General features: G+C 35.5%; 1 protein-coding gene across 1 annotated transcript in view; it reads left to right on the plus strand.

Annotated features, from left to right (window-relative positions):
• Il6st (interleukin 6 signal transducer) overlaps positions 1–19,549 on the plus strand; it is a gene marked incomplete at its 5' end in the record, with an annotated part of 47,099 nt that extends 27,550 nt beyond the window's left edge. Inside the window, 11 exon segments of the mRNA XM_005392688.2 lie at positions 230–384; positions 2,040–2,199; positions 5,513–5,592; positions 6,228–6,438; positions 7,202–7,384; positions 9,570–9,671; positions 9,822–9,968; positions 10,281–10,421; positions 13,092–13,188; positions 14,996–15,077; positions 16,076–19,549. Of these exon segments, the coding sequence (XP_005392745.1) occupies positions 230–384; positions 2,040–2,199; positions 5,513–5,592; positions 6,228–6,438; positions 7,202–7,384; positions 9,570–9,671; positions 9,822–9,968; positions 10,281–10,421; positions 13,092–13,188; positions 14,996–15,077; positions 16,076–16,816 (2,099 nt within the window). The 3' untranslated portion in view covers positions 16,817–19,549.
• Between the last annotated feature and the right edge of the window lie 910 nt (positions 19,550–20,459).

Raw genomic sequence — 20,459 nt, forward strand, 5'->3', positions numbered from 1 at the left:
CTGCTGAGCTATATCCCTGGCTATATATACCAAATTGACAAGAAAAATTGTTTTCTTAGAAACCTTCTGTTACAATAAATAACAGCATCATTTCCAAAGAAATTGGTTGATTTGGTAAGAAAAAATGAAAACAGTACTAGAAAATAAAGAAAAATGAAAGTACATGTGTGACTTTGTAAAGCTATAAAAGTAAAAAATGATCAACATTAGAATTTATTTTATGTTTCAGTGAAGCCCAATCCACCTCGTAATTTATCAGTGAGCAACTCAGAGGAGCTGTCCAGTATCTTAAAATTAACATGGATCAATCCAAGTATTATGAATGTTATGAGACTGAAATATGACATTCATTATAAGACCAAAGATGCTTCAACTTGGAGCCAGGTAAATTAAAAGTTACTGTTTATTCAAAAAATTTTTCCTGATGCTTCTAACCTGAAAGTCTCAATCATTTTTTGAAGGTCTTACATTCCATTTTATATAAAACCTGTTGATACCTGTTCTGGGTCTTCTGTGTCAAGTAAGGACAAACCAGAGGACATCTAGATCAAAAACCCTATGTATACAGGAACTATAGGGAAATGCAGAAGTGATGTAGGTGACAAAGAAAATGGTTCTAGATGAAGAGATGAAGGGAGTACAAGCAGTAAAGGAGCAAATTAAGTAGAGGTGCAAAAATAGAGACAACAATTTGCAGTATAATATCCATTGGTGAATTCTTACAGTCCTCCATAGTGATACTATGTATTGTCTCTAATGTTCTTTTAGATTTTTATTTTCTTATTCCCTTAAATGATTTGATCAGTCTTCTATTCTTACATCTGGTAATCTGAACAACTTCATTGAAGATAACAATATATAATATAACAGCCACTGTTAGTCTCTATCATTTGGTTTGAAACCCTGTATCATTTTTAATGTCCTTGCTTTGTACTGTTTGTATTTTGCTATTGTTTTTTTTTTGAACTATTTTCTTTAAAATTAAAAAAAAAAGTAATAACAAAAATAGAGACCATTTGGAGGAAGGTAGGGCAGGCCAAGTTCAGCTTGCCACCTGTGTTTTAAATAAAGTTTTATTGGCCCATAGCCACACTCATTTATTTACATGTTACTGTTTTTGTGCTATAAGAGAGTTGAATTATTGCAACAGAGATTGGCCTGTGAGCCCAAAATACTTACTATATAGCCTTTTCTTTTAACAAGTTTGCCAACTCCTGAGGTATAGAATGGGATTGGTGGAGAATTTGTAAGACTGAAAAGGAAAGGAATGATGTACCTAAATATCGTACTATCGCAAAAGAAATACCTTGGAACTTTTTAAAAAGTTACCACCATAGTGTTGAATATACTCATACTATAGTTTGTTATAATTACAGTGATTACTAACTGTGCTTTTGTTTTTGTTTTACTTATTTACTTTTGTTTATTTACTTATTGCTCTGTTATAACAAAGAGCATATAAGGAATTGAGCCTAAGACCTTACTATTTCCCCATCCCACTTTCCAAAGAACTCAAAACAATCCGAAAAGGTAACAGAATTAATGACTTAGGTAATGCAGAAAAGATACATGCCTAAAATTCAAGATCGTTTTAGTATTATAGAACTTAATTCAGTGGTACAAAACACCTAATATCTGCTTTGCATCCAATATTGAAATCTAGAGCAGTAATATCAGAGTTTTAACCTATGGGTTTTTTTTTTTGTTTTTTTTTTTTCTGAAAGGTAAATTTATCTACTCAGGTATCTTTTGTTTTTCTTGATGAGGCTAGATAGATGCTTCCTTTTACCTGTCCAGTTCTACACTGTCTTCCTCACACTACTCTTTATAATGTCACGCTGACCCATATGGATTTTATTTGTGGGTTCCCATTACATCTGACTTCCCATGAGTTAATGAGAGGACAGACCCCGGCAGGAGAGAGGAGGGATGGAAGAGCAATGATAGCAGCATGCTTATTACGCTGCTTTCTTTCTGGAGCAGGCTGAGTCTCTCATCCTGAGTTTCTGCATGTTAAGGCATGTTTGCTTTATTTTCAGATTCCTCCTGAAGACACAGCAACAACCCGAACTTCTTTCACTGTCCAGGACCTTAAACCATTCACAGAATATGTGTTTAGGATTCGCTGTATGAAGGGAGATGGAAAGGGCTTCTGGAGTGACTGGAGTGAAGACGCACGTGGGGTCACATATGAAGCTAGTATGTAAACAAGAGATAGAAAGCTAGTGGAATTCTGGCTGTGAATGTCTGCTTTTAATAATATAGACCTCATTGTTTCTTTGGTAATCAAATGCATTATTAATAATATAAAGATATTTGCTTTTGAATTGCATTATCATGGAAGGGTGTCTTGGATGCCATCCAAAAAAGCAGAATTAACTTTTGATAAGTCCAACATTTCATTCAAGAAGAGTGGCCCAGAGATTTATAATTTGAATAATTGAAGTCACACTAATTAACAAAATACACCTTAAGTCCTTATTATCAGAAAGATATTTGTGTTACAACTTTCATTCATTCTTTTCCAACAGCACTTGATAAGTCTCTGATAAAGGAGTGATCTTGGATTTGGTTGTTTAATTTTCTTTTTCTCCCATAGATAATATAGCATATGTAGAATAGAATGGAATACAGAAGACACAAAATGGTATAGTCTAAAGAAAGATTCTTTCCACAAAGCAGTTGACATTACTAAAATACCTTTTTTTATCAAATTTTATTTTTCTATATTTTATTAGTTTATATTAATTGTATGAACATTGGGTTTATTGTGGCCTTTTCTTTTATGCATATTAACATTTTGGTCACATCCACCCCTCTGGTCCCCCTCCCACCGCCCCCTCTCCTTGATCCCTCTTGTTTGTCTAATAGTGACCCTTCTACTTCATAACCTCACTGATGTGTGAAGTACTCATAAAGAGGTTATCCTGTGGCATACAGATACTTAACTTTTTTTTTGGTACCAGGAATTGAACTCAGGACCTTGTGCTTGCCAGACAGGTGCTTGTGCCACTGAGCTATGTCCCCAGCCCAGTTACTTACTTTTGAACCGTTTCCTATTCACAGCCCCACTTTTCTCAGTGGCCGTAGGTACAGCTTAAAAGCCTCTCTTGCCACTTGTGTTGCTTCACTTCCAGCTCAGGTAGAGGCTTAGGTCATTATTTGAATTGAGAATGCTAAAGGAAGAAAAGAATCTTTCTCCCTTAACAATTTTCTCTCCCTTATAAATGCCTGGAAATATATGAGAAACCCAATATATACATAAAGTGAAAAATAAAAGTTAACAGGAAAAAAAGAGAGGAAAAAAAGTTATTATAATCCAGCATGACAATATATCTATAAGTGTACCTTGATTTAGTATAATTGTCATATGTGTTTTGTATGTTTTTGGCCTCTTAATCTGGCTGTTAATTTGTATTTATGATAACTTCACAAGGACTTATGAAATAAATAAATAAATCTGATGCGGGCATAAAAAATGAAAAGGATAGGTTAGGGGAGAAGAATTGAGATGTGTTATGTATATATTCCAGTTTCCCACAATGTAGTCAAATAAAAACTAAAAAGAAAAAGCAGAGAGATCTTGCTTAAATGATAAAATGTCTTAGTCCAGACTGACACAGCAGATGAACAGAATAGAAGCAAGCATGCAACATGAATAGCCAGAAGAAGGCTTTCAGCAGCTGATGGAAGGTTAGCCTTGTGTTACTGAATGACTGGCTCCTTATTTGCAGTGTCACTTTGTGATTTGTTACTCATGGTCCAAAACTATAAAATAGAAAATTCCAGAAATAATTTAAAAGTTTTAAAATAAATTTTATTATGGTATAATGTATTGTTTATCTCTTACTGTGCACACTTCTGAAGTAAGCTTTATTATGACTATGTATAGGAAAAACATAGTGTATGTAGGATTCGGTACTCTCCAGAGTCTCAGGCATCCATGGGGTCTTAGAACAGTACCCCTACAGATGAGGGGCAACTTCTCTACTGGTGTTTGACATTTATATCCTATCACTTTAAATTGTCCCAACATAAAGTAATAGACTTATGTAAGGGTTTTAGCCACGTATTTATGTATGATTTTTCAATTTGATATTTAGCAGTAAATAACATCAACTGATTTTTATCTCATTTCTGTTTTATCATTGTTAAAATAAAAACTTCATATTGAAGGTTTCCTGTCTTTTTAAATTTTATTTATTTTATATGTGATGCTAATGGTCAAACCCAGGGCTTCAGCAGCTATACCATCTTCCTCATCTTTTAAAAACTTAGTAGTGTCAACTGATTTTTCAAAATTATTACAAGTATAATTGCAAGGTACTATAGTCAGAAGAGGATTTGAGTAAAATCTAAGCCATAATGTGTTGGTTGTAAGAGGCAGTTGTAAATGAGACCCTGAACAGAGGACAAGCAGATGAGGAAGGCTGGGGAAAGGCCACCAGTGCAGAGATTAAAGTAGTTATGTGCATGAGTACATGCTGCATCCAAACAGAGTAAACAACACAAGATTATTAAGAATAAAGGACACAAGATTCTTATTTTTAGTTATTGCCTAGAATACATTTGTGTATTTATAATTTTGATGATAAGAGCTTCATTATAATTTGTAGGCAGGTGTTGTAGCACAGGCTACATACAAGGCTGAGGCAGGAAGATTGCTTGAGCCCAGGAGTTTGGGGCCAGTCTGGGCAACATAGTAAGACCCTGTCTGAAAAAAATTGGCTGGACATGGTGGTACACCCCTGTAATCCCAGTACCTGGAAGGCTGAGGCAGTAGGATTACTATAAATTCAAGGCCAACCTGGGCTAATGAGTTTAAGCCCAGCCTGAAGTATGTAATGAGACCCTATCTCCAAATAATAATAATGATAATAATAATAATAAAATAAAATGATTGTAACCTACATCATCAAGCTATCCTCCTGACCGAAAGAAGACCTGGGCATATTTTCTTGGGAGGGGAGAATGCAGCTGTGAAGAATTAGATAAAAGCATCATACTGCAGTGATATATGCACACCTGTGTTTATACTGTTGTAGTTTGTAATAGCTAAATCTTGGAAACAACCCAAATGCCCATTAACTGATGAATGGATAAGATGACGTTTTTCATACAGTGGAGTACTACTCTGCTGTAGAGAAAGATAAGCTTGGGACATTTCTAGTTAAATGGATGCACCTTGAGACTACACTCTTAAGTGAAATAAATTGGACACATGTATCAACACTGCATCGTTTTTCTGGTGTGAGAAACCGAAAGTATAAATAAGCACCAAAATGTACAATAAATATTGTGAAATAAAAAATTGTTCAAATGGAAAGGGGAACTTGGAGCGGGGAGGAAGGAAGAGAAAAGAAAAAAATGGAAACAGCTTTTCTAAATAAGGTGGGGAAGAAGGGATAAAGGGTGGGTAGGGGAATGGGGGGGAAAAGAATCAAGCTATGTACAGGAGAATAATTTATAGGATTTTATTGCATTGTTAAAACTAAGTTTATGTTTTCTTTAGGACCTTCGAAAGCACCAAGTTTTTGGTATAAGATACCATCCCATACTCAAGGCTCCAGATCTGTACAGCTCATATGGAAGGTAAAAAAAAAACCCACACATTTACATTCTTTTATATAAATACATATTAATGGTATGTGAGTATAGGTTTTTTAACACTTAAGAGTTTTATTCATGTTGAATCAGCAAAGCAGTTGATAACTGTGTTTAATAAATAGAAACACAAAGCTTTAGACTAGAAAGAGGTCGGGTTCATAATCTGCAGATAATCTCTCCTAGGTCTTTCAGCGCAGTTCTGTGAGAGCATAAATTTTGTATGAAGAAGAAACCTGTTCTGTACTTTATTGAATTTACTGGCATGTTTCATAGAAAATAATTGATAAAAGTTAGGGGTAATCAAAACGTGTGCTCATAAACTCATTCATGTACAAGAGTAGCTCATACTAAGAAAAGTAGGGAGAGAAGCACTCAGGCATAAACAAGCAGTATAGGCAAATATAGTCCAGTGCAGAACGACAAGGGGGCAGTCTCACTCCTTGCCCTCACACTGCTGAGGTCATGCTGTTACTCTTCCTTGTATTACATTACTTTTCTACTGAGTACAAAGTAAGTTCTCCAGTCCCTTCCATTTAAATGTTTAGAGGCTTAACATGATGGTAGAATTTGTGAATTTATTCAAGATTTTAAAAAATTTTTAAAACAAACTTTTATTGCAGACACTGCCTCCTTCTGAGGCCAATGGGAAAATCTTGGATTATGAAGTGACTCTAACAAGATGGAAATCACGCTCACAAAATTACACAGTAAATGACACAAACTTGACAGTGAATCTCACAAATGATCGCTATATAGCAACACTAGCAGCGAGAAATCTGGTTGGCAAATCAGATGCATCTGTTTTAACTATCCCCGCCTGTGACTTTCAAGGTATGTGTCTTTGAGATGGATCCTGGTTTGTGGTTAAATAAAGATGATTAGGTATGGCTAGGAATCTCATTAAAGATACAAATAGTCTGAGTCGATCTCCTGTATCAGGGATGATTATATTTTTAGAAATCAGCAGGCAATTTTCAGTAATATGCGAAATACTTTTATCCCTGTGTGGCTCCCTTAAACTTTGTGGTAAGCTGCTTAATTCATTTAAGCATTTTCTGATTACTTACCTGGTTTTTTGAAACATTTCAAGAGTTTTGAGAATTTTATATGCATGTGACTTAAATATGTTGTTTATAGCTTTTAAAGAGGACAAAATAACAGTTCCAAAATGAAAACTTTGGGGAAAGCAAGGATTTAATTTTAAAAATAAATTGACTACCATAAATGTAAGTTATAAAGTCCTTTTTCTAAACCAACTGAAATGGCACATGCCTACAATCCCAGCATTCTTGGAGGCTGAAACAGAAGAATGGCAAATTTGAGTTCAGCTTGAGCAACTTAGCTGCTTGGTGAGACCAACTCAGAATAAAATTTTAAAAAGCTGGGGCTAGGGAGAGGAACTGGGGATGTAACTCAGAGTGAAGGCCCAGGTTCAACCTCCAGTAACAAAAAATAAAAGTAATTCTGTTCATGGAAATACATGTTATATGCTTACAACACTTGATAAATCATAAATTTCTTGGAAATAACTATAAAATACTGAAATTTCAGATTTGTAAATGTTCTTTTATTATGTTGGCATCCTGTTTTAAAGCTACTCACCCTATAACGGACCTTAAAGCATACCCTAAAGATAACATGCTCTGGGTGGAATGGACTCCTCCAGGGAAAGCTGTAAGGAAATACATTCTCGAGTGGTGTGTGTTGTCAGATAAATCGCCCTGTATCCCAGACTGGCAGCAAGAAAGTGGTATCGTCCGTCGCACCTATTTAAGAGGTAAACCTGGCCAGATGCACTTAAATTGATGCTCGTTTTCTAACCATTTAGACAGGTTTTTTTGTTTTTGGGCTAATTCTCTTCTGGTTTATAGGCATTGTGGTCAAAAGAACTAATTTATCGTAACCGATAGAATGGGGTCAGTTCTGTCTTTATTAACTACCCCAATATTGTTTTATCACTAGAGGAACACCCAGAAAACAGTAAAGAAGTACAAAAAATTTCACCTTTGCTGATTGATTGTGTGTGTTCTCTGTACTTCATTTAACTCCCTCATCCTTCAAATGAGGAAATAGTTCACTGGAGCATCTAGATGACTTGTTTAACCTTTTACAGCCATTGAGCCAGGGAAGCTGAACCAGATCACAGGTTTCCTGATGCCTTTCAATTACAAGTACTAACAAAAGATAGAAAGTAGTGATATTATAGAAAAAGGATAATCCCATGCAGTCAGCTGCTTATATGACTGTAAAGTAATTCCAAAGCTTTAAAAAAAGAACAAAAACATTTAGCATGTGTGTGCTTTTCCTTTTTAATGAATAAGGATAATCATTAGAATTCAGCTGTAAATAACATGATTAGAGAAGAGTCCTAAGCAGAGAGATACCTGCCATAAAGTTTTGAGCTTTATTTGTTAAAGTAGGCTGTTTGGCTTTTACTAAGATGCTGTTTAAAATACAGTTTAATATGCTTTGGTTGTCTGGTTTCTCAGCCTTATCAAATAAAACATGGTGGAGCCAGGCAGGAGCCAGGTTGGCGTGAGCTAGATGGTGTGAACCAGACGAGGCAATAGGCGCCTGTGCTCAGTACCTCTGAAAACAAGCGTTACCACAACAGCTGAAAATTGGTCGTTTCTTTTTTGTGTATGAAATAACTTACTATTACTTTTTAATTTTAAAGAGAAAAAAACAATATGATACAGAATTTCAAAACAAGATGATAGGAAATTAACAGTGGTTATTATATTACATATTGTTATCTTCAAAGTAGTTGCTTAGATCACCAGTTATAGGCATGCAAAATTGATGAAACAGTATAAGCACTAATGGTTCCTTTCGGTGAACTAATAGAAATTAGCAGTACATATTTATTATAAGTGTATTCTCCTTCATGAAATTAGTGAAACTTAGATCTAGCAAACGTCCTCAAGAGTTTTTCCAAGGCCACATTTTGCAGAAGAACATTCAGATCTTGATGAGGATGTGCAGGCAGGCAGTGGTACACTGGAACCCAGATGTATTGCTGCCAAACATTCTTTCTATTGTACCACCAAAAAGAAAACCAGAAGCAAAACAAACATACAAAAAGAGGAAAAATCTTTATGGCAAATCATTTTGTAAAAGCACAACAGTTTTGAAGATTGTTCATTTCTTCATAAGGTATCAAGAAGTAAAATTACTCTTCTAAGAAGGCAAAGGCACATATAGTTAAGGAAATAGAAGTTGTATTGAAATAAAAAAAGTGGTGAGAAGCAGCTTTTCTGAGATGGACAGAGGGTAGGCTTTATAAAAGGAAGAAAATGTTACTATTTGCATGCTAAAAGAATAAATGACTTTGATAATTTGGGAGGATTGTAAATAAAAGAAGTACTGCATTTAAGATAATTTTTTTAACTGTAGGGGAAATAGCACTAATTCTTTTTCCAGTTCTTCTGACAAGCCAGGGCCATTAGTGCATCTCCCTGCATCTTACTAGTGGCATTTTGCTCACTAGGGAGCTCTCAGAGAATTAGGTATTTAAGAAGTTGTCAAGTTCTAAGGAAGGCCAGAATAATTTGAGATCTTGTTTTAGATATAAATCCTGAATATAGATGTAGTCACTTCTTGTATTAACAATACAAATATTTTTATCCACTGTAATGTTTTGTTTTGTTTTTTTGTTTGTTTTTGTTTTGTTTTGTTTCCGATACTGGGAATCGAACTCGCGACCTTGCGCTTGCCAGGCAGGCGCTGTGCCGCTTAGCTAAATCCCCAGCCCCTTATTCACTTTATTAATAATAAAATAACATTTGCTTTTTTAACAGTTTCACTGTTAGAGTCCAGTATACAAAAGGCAATGCTGACTTTAGAAAACTGTAGTTTTAAATGAAAACTAAGTGTCATGAAGTTATACTATAAATGTAAATAATGGAATTAATTTGAATTTTTCAGTAAAAAAAATGCTTACTCCATTGTTTGCACTTTAGGGGAGCTGTTGGGGAGCAAGTGTTACTTGATAACAGTCACTCCAGTGTACAGCGACGGGCCAGGCAGCCCCGAGTCTACCAAGGCATACCTCAAACAGGCTCGTAAGTCCAGGCACTTTTTCTTTGAAAAATGTAGTTTAGCATTAAATACATTTTATGACTGAAATAAGGATACATTTCATGTTCAGATAATTTTGTTCTAAGGAATGTACTACATTATACTGCTTAGAAAATACATTTATTCTGTTACAGCACCTTCCAAAGGACCTACTGTTCGGACAAAAAAAGTGGGGAAAAATGAAGCTGTCTTACAGTGGGACCAGCTTCCTGTTGATGTTCAGAATGGATTTATCAGAAATTATACCATATTTTATAGAACCATCATTGGAAATGAAACTGGTAATAAAATCATCAGTTATTAATCAGTTTTTTCCTTAAGTTTTTAAATACTTCTCACCTTAGTATATTGTAAATTTTATGATAGTATATTTTATCCTGAGGAGACAGCTGTGAATATTTCTTACAGTTGTGTTCATGGCCCTATTAAAAAAAATACTGCATTGTACTTATAGAAAAATACTGTCTGAGTTGTAAAGGTTGTTTTCCAAGAAAAATATATTTATTCTTTATTAATATTTTCACAGTGCCAGGTACAGGACAGATGAAGCAAAAACATTGAATAAAGCACAATAATTTTTTTATTTCTTCCAGCTGTGAATGTAGATTCTTCCCACACGGAATACACATTGACCTCTTTGAATAGTGACACATTGTACATGGTACGAATGACAGCGTACACAGATGAAGGTGGAAAGGATGGCCCAGAATTCACTTTTACTACACCAAAGTTTGGTAAGAAATAATAAAATTTGACTTTCATTTCTTGGTTTTATATTTAATCAGACTGGAAATGGACTTACTATTCTGTTGTTTTAAAGCGCACCTAAGGAGTGTATAGGATAGGAGTGTAGCTCAGAGGTGGAGACTGTCTCAGTGTTCGCAAGACTCGGGCTCCATCCCCAGCACCACTTACTGCCCAAAGAAGTGCACCTTTGGATTCCTAGCAATGAAGTGGTCACAACTTGTGATGTTTATGCCCTGTTCGTCCGGTTTCCTGTTTTCTCCCCTTTTTGTTGTCTTACTAACTTTCTGACTGTATTATCTTTCTAAGAGGCTTCATTCTTCCCTGAGGTGGGTATCGTTGCTCTCCCCCTTCTCTCCGGTTGTTTTCTTTTATGGACAGGTTAGCTGAAAAGCCAGTTCACTATAGAATCCCCACTTCTCCCTCCCGCTCATCTTTTAACTCAGTGAAATCAGGCTTCCAGCCACATCACCCTTGGAAGACTTTAGTCATCGCAGTCAGTACATGGTTCTTCATTTTCACCGTTTTTCTGTTCCCGTTAGCGTATTGTCCTTATTTTGTTTTTCTATTAGCACTTTCCTCAGTCTCCTCCTTTGCTGGTCCCTCCTGTTTTCTGCTCCACTTCTATAGCGTTTATATTCCCCGACACTGTGTTTTGGCCCAGTGTCTCTGCCTATTTGTACTCTCTGTGACTTCAGCCGTCCTCTCTTTCCTTCCCAGACACGTTTCTCTCTGTTCTGTGTCACAACCATCCAACTCTTGACCGAAACCAGAATTACTCAGATCAGTAACTGTCTTCACATCTATTTCTCTCACATCACCCGTGTCACGTTCTGTTGATGACACTTAACTCCTGTGCACGCCTACCCTTTCATAATCAGCTTTTGACCATAAGCACCCCCACACTCTCCACCTTTTCCTGTCTTTTCTGAGTCATCGCCCTAGTGTCCTCACCTTCTCTGGCTTTGGCTGTTCTGTAGCCTCCTTGAAGAAGACCTACATGCATTCTGTCTTTCCACTATTTGGATCATTACAGAAATGACTTTATCTTCCTATGATTGTATTTGTAACTCTCAGCCCTGAATAATAACCAGGAGAATGATTAATAGTAATCTCTATGCTCTTTATTGGTTGAATGATTGCCAGAGGAGAGAATGAGTGGATGAGTAACTATTTAAATAGATGATAAAAGGCCCTGAGCTTCCCTTTTAGGGCCAGTAATTTAGTTTCTAGGCTAAGATTTGTCCCATGTGGTGACGTAGAAATAGAATAGATATATAACAGTAGTACTTGAAGTAAAAAATTAGAAAAAATAATAAAACTCTAAAAATACTTTCGCTGATTGAAATATAGGGAATTTATACAGTTTTAAATGCAAAGAGGAAGAAAACTCAGTCCCAATCTCTCACCCAAAAATAATCTAACATTTTTGGGTGTTTTCTGTGTATACATTTTTGCAAAAGTTAGGTCGTGCTTACTATTTTTTTAATCTTAATATTTTCTTCGTACATGTTTGCCATACATAATGATCACATTCATTGTGGAGAATTTGCATCTATACATAATATGGATAAAGTTGAGACTTTTTTTGTGCAAGTGGACGCATCTCAAAACCATAATCTTAAGTGAAATAAATCAGACACACAAGTTTAAGTACTGTATTTCTCTTGTGTGAGAAACTCAAAGAATATGTAAGCAGCAAAATGGAAGATATTGGGAAGTAGGAAGAACAGGTTCACATGGGAAGAGGAGCAAGGGAGAGGGAAAGGGAAGGAAAGGAGAAAGATTTTTAAAAAGGGAATGCAAGGGAGAAAATGGAAACAGTATTATTTTATTTTTATAATTTTTTTTAAACCTATCTGTGGCTTCAATTATGGCTTCTTCACATGGTGTGGGTCTTGCCCCAAAGACTCTTACAGCTTTGTTGAAGGAATACAGGCAAAGTAAATAAAACAAATGGAGAGCCAGTTGGGCTATGTAAATAGTAAATAGATGGAGAGAGATGTGTGCCAGAACCTTAAAGTTAGAGTGTAGACAGATAGAAAAAAGAAAAGAGTGGCACGAGTAAAGGCCCAGTGCATGAAAACATAAAGGCAGAAGTTTAACAATAATAAAAGGTAGCTTTTGCCTAAATTAGATTTGGCATTCTGCATTTGAGATCCTGAATATTCAAGAATTAATATTTGCTAACCCATATCCCAAGCATTGTTCTGATTTTCGGATTTCGGCTGAGCTTTGTGGGATGTAAAGTTACTTACAAATTAAGTGAATAGTATGTGACTAATACTTCATACATCTGTCCTGTAGAAAACTAATTAAAAGATTACCCAAGGGGCTTTGGGTAAACTATGGTTTACCCAAAAACGCTGGAAGAGTTGGATGAATGGAAGAATTAACTAGGAAAATATCTGCAACATTAGTCATCCCAATTGCTGATACATTGGACTAGTAAGGCTTTTTTTAAATGCAACTAGGATTAGGGTCAGGTATATTTTATGCTTATTACATGGTCAGGTTACTGTGTAAAGATAAAAGAGTAGGCTCTGATTTATCAAGAAAAGAGAAAAAGTCTGAAAAGGCAGAAAACAAAATTAGAATGGTATTATGTTATTTCTCCACTGTGTCTATGTCAACAGTTCTCATTACAACCTCTTTTTTAGCTCAAGGAGAAATAGAAGCCATAGTTGTGCCTGTTTGCTTAGCATTCCTGTTGACAACTCTTCTAGGTGTATTGTTCTGCTTTAATAAGCGAGACCTGTAAGTACTCATATTCATAGTTTTTGCATTTTTCCCTGACTTCATAGAGCTATAATTTATATGCAGTAAAATTTATCTATTTTAAGTTTACAGTTTCAATTTTGTAATTGTATGTGAATGTATGCCACCACAGTGAAGACACAGAACATTTCCATCACCTAGAAAGTTCCCTTGTTGCTTTTTTGTCATCAGTCCTCTCCCTTAACACTTAACCCCAGGCAGTTACAATCTTTCTTTAACTGTACTTTTGTCTTATCTAGAATGTCATGTACATGAAATCAAATAGCATGCAGTATTTTATGTATATTTTTTACTTAGCGTAATATTTTAAAGATTTCATTATATTGGTGCTTATACTAATATAGTTATACTAATATTTTTTTATCACTGAATAGTATTCTATAGAATGGATATGTCAAAGTTTATCCATCAGTTGTGGAAGTTTAGGTATTTTTCTGATTTTTTCTGTTATGTATAATGTTGCTATGAACATTCATGTACAAAACTTTTTATGGGCGTATGTTTCATTTATCCTGAATAAATACCTAGGATTTGGAGTGCTGGGTCATGTGGTAAGTGAATGTCTAACTTTGTAAGAAACTGCCAAACTGTTTGAGTGGCTGTGTTTCATATTATCACTAACACTTGGTACTGTTAGAGTTTTTCATTTTCATGATTTTTTTCTAAAAGTGAGTGTATAGAACTCACTGTAGTTTTAATTTCCATTTCCCTGATGAATTAGATCTTTTCATGTGTCACATGTTTTCTTTTGTGATGTGTCTGTTGAAATCTTTTGCCCATTTCCCAGTTGTTTGTTTAATTAATATGGAGGTGTAAGTCCTTTAGATGTTCTAGTTACAGAATTGTTGTCAACTATATTTTTTCCAAATTTTTGTTCCAGTTTATGCATTGTTATTTGGCTTTTTTAACTGTGACTTTAGAAAACGAGAAGTTTTAATTTGGAAGTCCATTTACCAGTATTTTCCCCTTGTAGTTCATGCATGTTGTGTCTTATTTAAGGTATTGCTGCCTAATGCAGTGTCAGAAATATTTTCTTCTGTTTTATTCTAGAGGCTCTGTAGGGAGGTTTTTTTGGTGATTTTGTTGTTGTGTTGAGATAGGATCTTGCTATTGGGTTCATAATGACCCTGAACTTACAGTGTAGCCCAAGGTGGCCTCAAACTTGCAGTGATCCTCCTGCTTCAGCCTCCTAAGTGCCGGATTACAGATGTGCACTACCACACGCAGCTTACAAGTTCAGTACTTTTTCAGAGATGTTCCTAAGTTTCAACTTATATCTGTGATCCCCCCACAAGTTAATTTTTGTATATGGTGTGAGATTGGGGGCAAGACTTTCTCACCCCACATATGCCTAGTTCTAACATCATTTGTTTTGAAAAGACCATCTTTTTGCTATTGAATTATCTTAGCACTTTTGCTAAAAATCAGTTATCATATAAATCTATATCTAATTCTGTGCTCTGTTTCATTTCATTAAACTGTGTCTTTCTTACATACATCAATACAACACTCTGTTCTTCCTTGTTGTAAAAAATAAAATTTATCATATTTTATTTGTTATCAATGTCAACATTCCTGTTTGTTTTTGTTGGGAAGGTGGTGTACTGAAATTGTTGGATAAAGTTTCTGTTTGGCTTTGGGTGGAATAGGCTTTTTTTTGTTGTTACTGATCTTTTGGTTGATTGGTTTGGTTTTTAAGATTCGTAGATGAGCTGTTTAGAAATAGGGACTGTTCCTTGTTTTACTACATGCGGTTCTACATATGCCATGTTTTTTCTTGCTTTAGAATTAAAAAGCACATCTGGCCCAATGTTCCAGACCCTTCAAAGAGTCATATTGCCCAGTGGTCACCTCACACGCCTCCCAGGGTAAGCTCAACTGCTTCTGACTTATTTATAATGTACAGGCCTAGTAGGATATATTTAGAGTTCATCCAGAAGATTCAGGATGAATCAAAAAGTAAATGAAAATAAAATAATACATAAATGAAAATTATTGTCAAAATTAAAAATGATGCCTACATATTCTGGGGCTTTTATCACAGTATATTTGTCTGATATTCCGAATTCTATGCAGTAAACATTACAGCAATTTGAACTTGCAGACTAAAAATTTCGGGTGCTAAAACTGCTCCATAGTGATAACTGTTACATAAGCATTTTGAATTGGATTGGTGATTAAGACCTGCTTTCACAGTTTACCATTTTAAGAGTTAGTGTGACTTTGGAAAACTTACTCTGAACACTTAAAAGATACCTCAATGGGGAAATCATTTGTATTTATTATCCTCAAATTATCTTTAAATTTTATACTAACAATAAGAATTAAGGATGTTACCTATTTTCAAATTCTATAAAGTTTGTTTTTCGAATTTGCTTTTCTTAATGTTTTCTTGTTTTTCTAACCAGTTAACCCTATGCTGCCTAGTAGAGGCATGAAATAATAAATACTGTTCGTTTGTTTGTTTCTATGGAGATTGGGTCTCACTGTGTAGTTCAGGCTGGCCTTGAACTCGCCATGTAACCCAGACTAGTCTTCAACTTGTGGCGATCCTCCTGCTCAGGCTCCCAAGTGCTGGGGTTACAGGTGTATACCACCACACCCAACTTAAAAACTATTTGTAGACCTTTGGTTTATTCAAAATATAATACCAACACTACTGATTTGGAAATTCTAGGGATATTACAGACTGATTCTGACAGAGTCTTTTGCCAGTTCTACCTTACATTATATACAAGTCAGGGAACTGACAGTGATTTAGTGACATTACCACATGACTAAAAGTTTCAGAGATGCATTGATTAACTCTGAGAGTTTCTAAATTAATATACATCATAGGTAATAATCCATTTTCTCTCTTTCCTAGCACAATTTTAATTCAAAAGATCAAATATATTCAGATGGCAATTTCACTGATGTAAGTGTTGTGGAAATAGAAGCAAATGACAAAAAGCCTTTTCCAGAAGATCTGAAATCCTTGGACCTATTCAAGAAGGAAAAAATTAGTACTGAAGGACACAGCAGTGGCATTGGGGGTTCTTCATGCATGTCATCTTCTAGGCCAAGCATTTCTAGTGGTGATGAAAATGAGTCTGCACAGAACACTTCAAGCACGGTCCAGTATTCTACTGTGGTGCATAGTGGCTACAGGCACCAGGTTCCATCAGTTCAAGTTTTCTCCAGATCCGAGTCCACCCAGCCCCTGTTAGATTCAGAAGAGCGGCCGGAAGATCTACAGTTGGTAGATAATGTAGACAGCGGTGATGGCATTTTGCCCCAGCAACAGTATTTCAAACAGAACTGCCATCAACCTAAAACCAGTCCAGATATTTCACATTTTGAAAGGTCAAAGCAAGTTTCATCAAGCAATGAGGAAGATTTTCTTAGACTTAAACAGCAGCAGATTTCAGATCCTATTTCACAGTCCTGTGGAGCTGAGCAAATGAAAATGTTTCAGGGAGTTTCTACAACAGATGTGTTCGGCTCCGAGACTGAGGCACCGGCAGAGAGATTGGAAACAGCTGGGATGGAGGCCGCAGTTGATGAGGGAATGCCTAAGAGTTACCTACCGCAGACTGTGAGGCAAGGTGGTTATGTGCCTCAGTAAAAGACTAGTCCTCTTACTACTTCAACAGTACCTATAAAGCTAAAGTATTTTATCTGTGATCTCAGATAAAGTAATCTTCACTCCCTGAAGATGATCATTTGCCCACAAGGGTGAATCTCCCTTGGGCTATTTCCATGCCAGAATATCTGGGGTTGCACTTTAAGCACTACAGAAACTGACTTTATCCTCTGAATACTGAATAATTTTGTGTTCTTTCTGGATGTTTGCACTGAAGAAAATCGGCTCATCTGAAATTACAAAGTAAAACTTGTGTTTTCCTACATAGAAGATAGAAGTTACTTAAATAATGAATGGTGACATACAGTACTACACACACCTATACTGTTTTTTCATTAGAATAATCATTGAAAAGTATATTAGGGATGGTTAATTAAAAAAAAAAAATAGAGTAGCAAGGCCTGGGCCCTCTACTTCAGCTGCCCACATAAATTTTAAAAGAGGCCCCAAGGCCTTAACTACCTGAGCCTAGCTTTGAGGTCTGACAAAAGAAGGAATGGTGAGGGCAGGTTTATTCATAGTTAAAACTCATCAGTTCCCTTCTGTTGGTGACGGTGCTGCCACTTGTTACTAAGAAAAGGCAGTTAGAGCTTTAACTTGGCAGGTTATATTCATTTCTTAATATGTAACTTTTAAAACCTCACTAATTTTTTTAAATTTACTTTCTATTACTGATAACTTTGAAGCTCTATCTCACAAATTCAGTGGAGTGCCCTGGTGAGAGCTACCTATGGACACCACAAGCTATCCTAAGCATTTTAAAAATTGCTCTTTTTAAAGGTTTAAATTAATATTTTTCTTATACATACATATCCGTATGTATACATATATACATATATAAACATCATTGACCCATGTTAAGACTTCAGAAGATTTAGTTGAAAAGTACTTTCTACCAATATGTCATCAGCCTAAAATGTATTTTAATTGAATATACTTTTAAGAATGCCAGGGTTTAATTTTTTCTTTTTTAATTAGGTATTTGTAGCAAACTTAGAGGACATTATTCACCAAAACAAAAACAGAACCCCCAAATTACGCATATTGATGTAAGTATCACAGCTAGCAAGTATCCTTATACCTAACTAAGAGGTAGGGTTTTTTGTTTTTTCTTAGGGTAGGTTTGCTTTTTGTTTTTCTTTGAGACAAGCTCTCACTGTGTTGCCTCCACTGGCCTTGAACTCCTGGGCTCAGGCAAACCCCTGCCCAGCCGCCTCAGTGGCCAGGACCGCAGGTGTGTGCTGCCCCATCCAGCAGAAGATGGCATTCTCATGTCTGCCCGTTACCTAAACCTCTTCCTTCCACTTGTTTTCTTCAGGGGAGAGGTGAACCAGACTTCTAACGCATTTATGCCATCCCCTATCACATGTGACATGGACGAAGGATAGATGCTGAGTAAAAGAAACTCACACATCATTAGTGATTGACTACTACCATCACGTGAATTCAGAGGAAAAAGATTTTTCTCATATATTTTTACTTTCAGAAAACAGACTTAAAGTAGTTTCTAGGTTATTAAAGAAAAAAAGGCTTAAGAAAAATTGATGCGCATTTGTAGTTGAAATATTCTACTTTGTACTTTTTAAATATTGCTCAGATTAGACTTCCTATTATATTTTATTTGTATTTTTCCTTACATTTGCATAGTTCCTAAAACTTTGCTGATTCTTTCACATATATGATCTTTGTGAGATGGTAGGTGCTTTGTTCTGATAGATCCAGTTTCGTGCTTTAGGCAAAACCAACGTTAAATTGGTAAAATGACAGGATTAGAAGTGGATGAGGAAAATAAGGCACAGAGAGGTCAAGGAGGGGTAGAAAAACCCAAATTCACACTACAAGATAATGGCATCACCGCTGTCCACGTTCGTCATCAAAGGCTGGTTCAGATCAGGACTGGACTTGTTCTGCTGTGTATATGTCCCTCAGGAACTTTGTACCTATTAAATTTTCATTTTCTCAAAATAGTAGTCATGTTATTGTACTGGTGTTTAGCCGTAACCTTCCTATAACAAAGTGTTGTGAAGAATGGTGTAGGGTGATGTTTGTACGTTTTGGGGCAGTTATAAAATGTGAACTCACGGTATGAGAATGTTCAGTGAAGAAATGACACCATGTAAGTGAATTTGCATGTTGAAACCCGTAGAGAATATGGGACGGCGAGCAGTGCCCCCAGCCTTAGAGCACTTTCGGTATATTAAATGGTTACGGTGCAAAAATTCACTTAGGGAATATGTATTTGAGCACTTACTGTGTGCATTTTTGCCCTAAAGAAAAGAAGAACTTGTTTTAACTACAGTTACTTTCATAGAGCATGTTGTAGAGTAATGTGTTTTGATGCATGTACATTGTATTTTAGGTACGTAGAGAAACAAATCTGATTTACATAAAAATAAGTAAAGTTAGTGGATTTATTACTCTTTAAATCTTTAGTGTCTAAAAAGATGTGGTTTAAGGTAGTGCTAGCACATTAGAAAACAGCCTCTTCGTGGCCAAAACTAATTCGCTGGTTTTGATGTAGTTTCCCCCTTTAGAATTAGGGGGGGAAAATCCAACATATGTTGCATGTGTTGCTGTTGTTATTTGACTGTCAATTACCAGTGTCTTTGGTATCCTGACCTCATCTGTCATGAAAGCATAGTGCTGAAGAACTATTAGGAAACTGTAGAACTTCATGCCTTCTATCTTTTATTAAAATCTGAATTTTTAATCCTTTTTTTAGCATCAATCAGTCAGTACTCGAGAATGTAACCAACATTTGAGTAGAAGCAGGAAGCAAAATGCAAAATCATTTGTATTTGTGCCTCTCCTCTGCCTGTTCATTTAATTTCAGCCTTTTTGATAAGGGATTTTACCATATGGAGTCATTCAACAACCCTAGCTAGCTCTTACTGTGAAGCTGTAAGTTAAAGGAGGTGATATGTACTTAAAAGTCATCTATCAAAATTCGTTTAAAGTAAAACATCAAAAATAGCTCTAGGCATAAATAAAAGCCAAGCAAATACAGTTTTTAAAGATGTCTTTTTTTCTACATGCTTAGTTAAAACCATGACAAAAAATGTAAAACTATAACAATCATGTAAAATTCCCAAGATTTCTGTTTCAAAAGTTTTGTTTTGGTGAGATGAGTAAAAGTAATAAGCTACATAAAACTTAAATTCTTTTAAAACTATTGAAATAGCTTTCTATTGCAGTATTCACTGTTAGATTATATTATTCAAGTGAAGACTACTTTTTAAAAAGATTATTTTTATTTTTCTGAGAATTAGAAGCGGTAAAATGGCAGAGTATTCAGAATTAGCTTCAAATTGGGCCTTATCAGATTTCAAAGAGAGATCTAGCAAACGTGCAGCCCAGTTCGTCTGGAACTGGTTCTTAGCAGCTGTTCCTTTTCACTGGTAATAAACAATTCAGATGTAAATCCAAACCAAGTTTTCTAAAGCCAAATGTAGTATTTTTGAATTAATATTTTTCCATCACATATGCTACTAGTATATGCATTTAATAGTCTAGTATACATTGCATTTAAAAGGTGGCAGCTCAGGTAGAGTTGTTCTATTAATCATTGTTCCTAGATTTCTAATGACTTTTTTCAGCTAGTAACTCCTTCAAACAGGTTTATTTA

The sequence above is a fragment of the Chinchilla lanigera genome, unplaced genomic scaffold (genome assembly GCF_000276665.1).
Source record: "Chinchilla lanigera isolate Chin_1 unplaced genomic scaffold, ChiLan1.0 scaffold00045, whole genome shotgun sequence".
Taxonomy (NCBI): domain Eukaryota; kingdom Metazoa; phylum Chordata; class Mammalia; order Rodentia; family Chinchillidae; genus Chinchilla; species Chinchilla lanigera.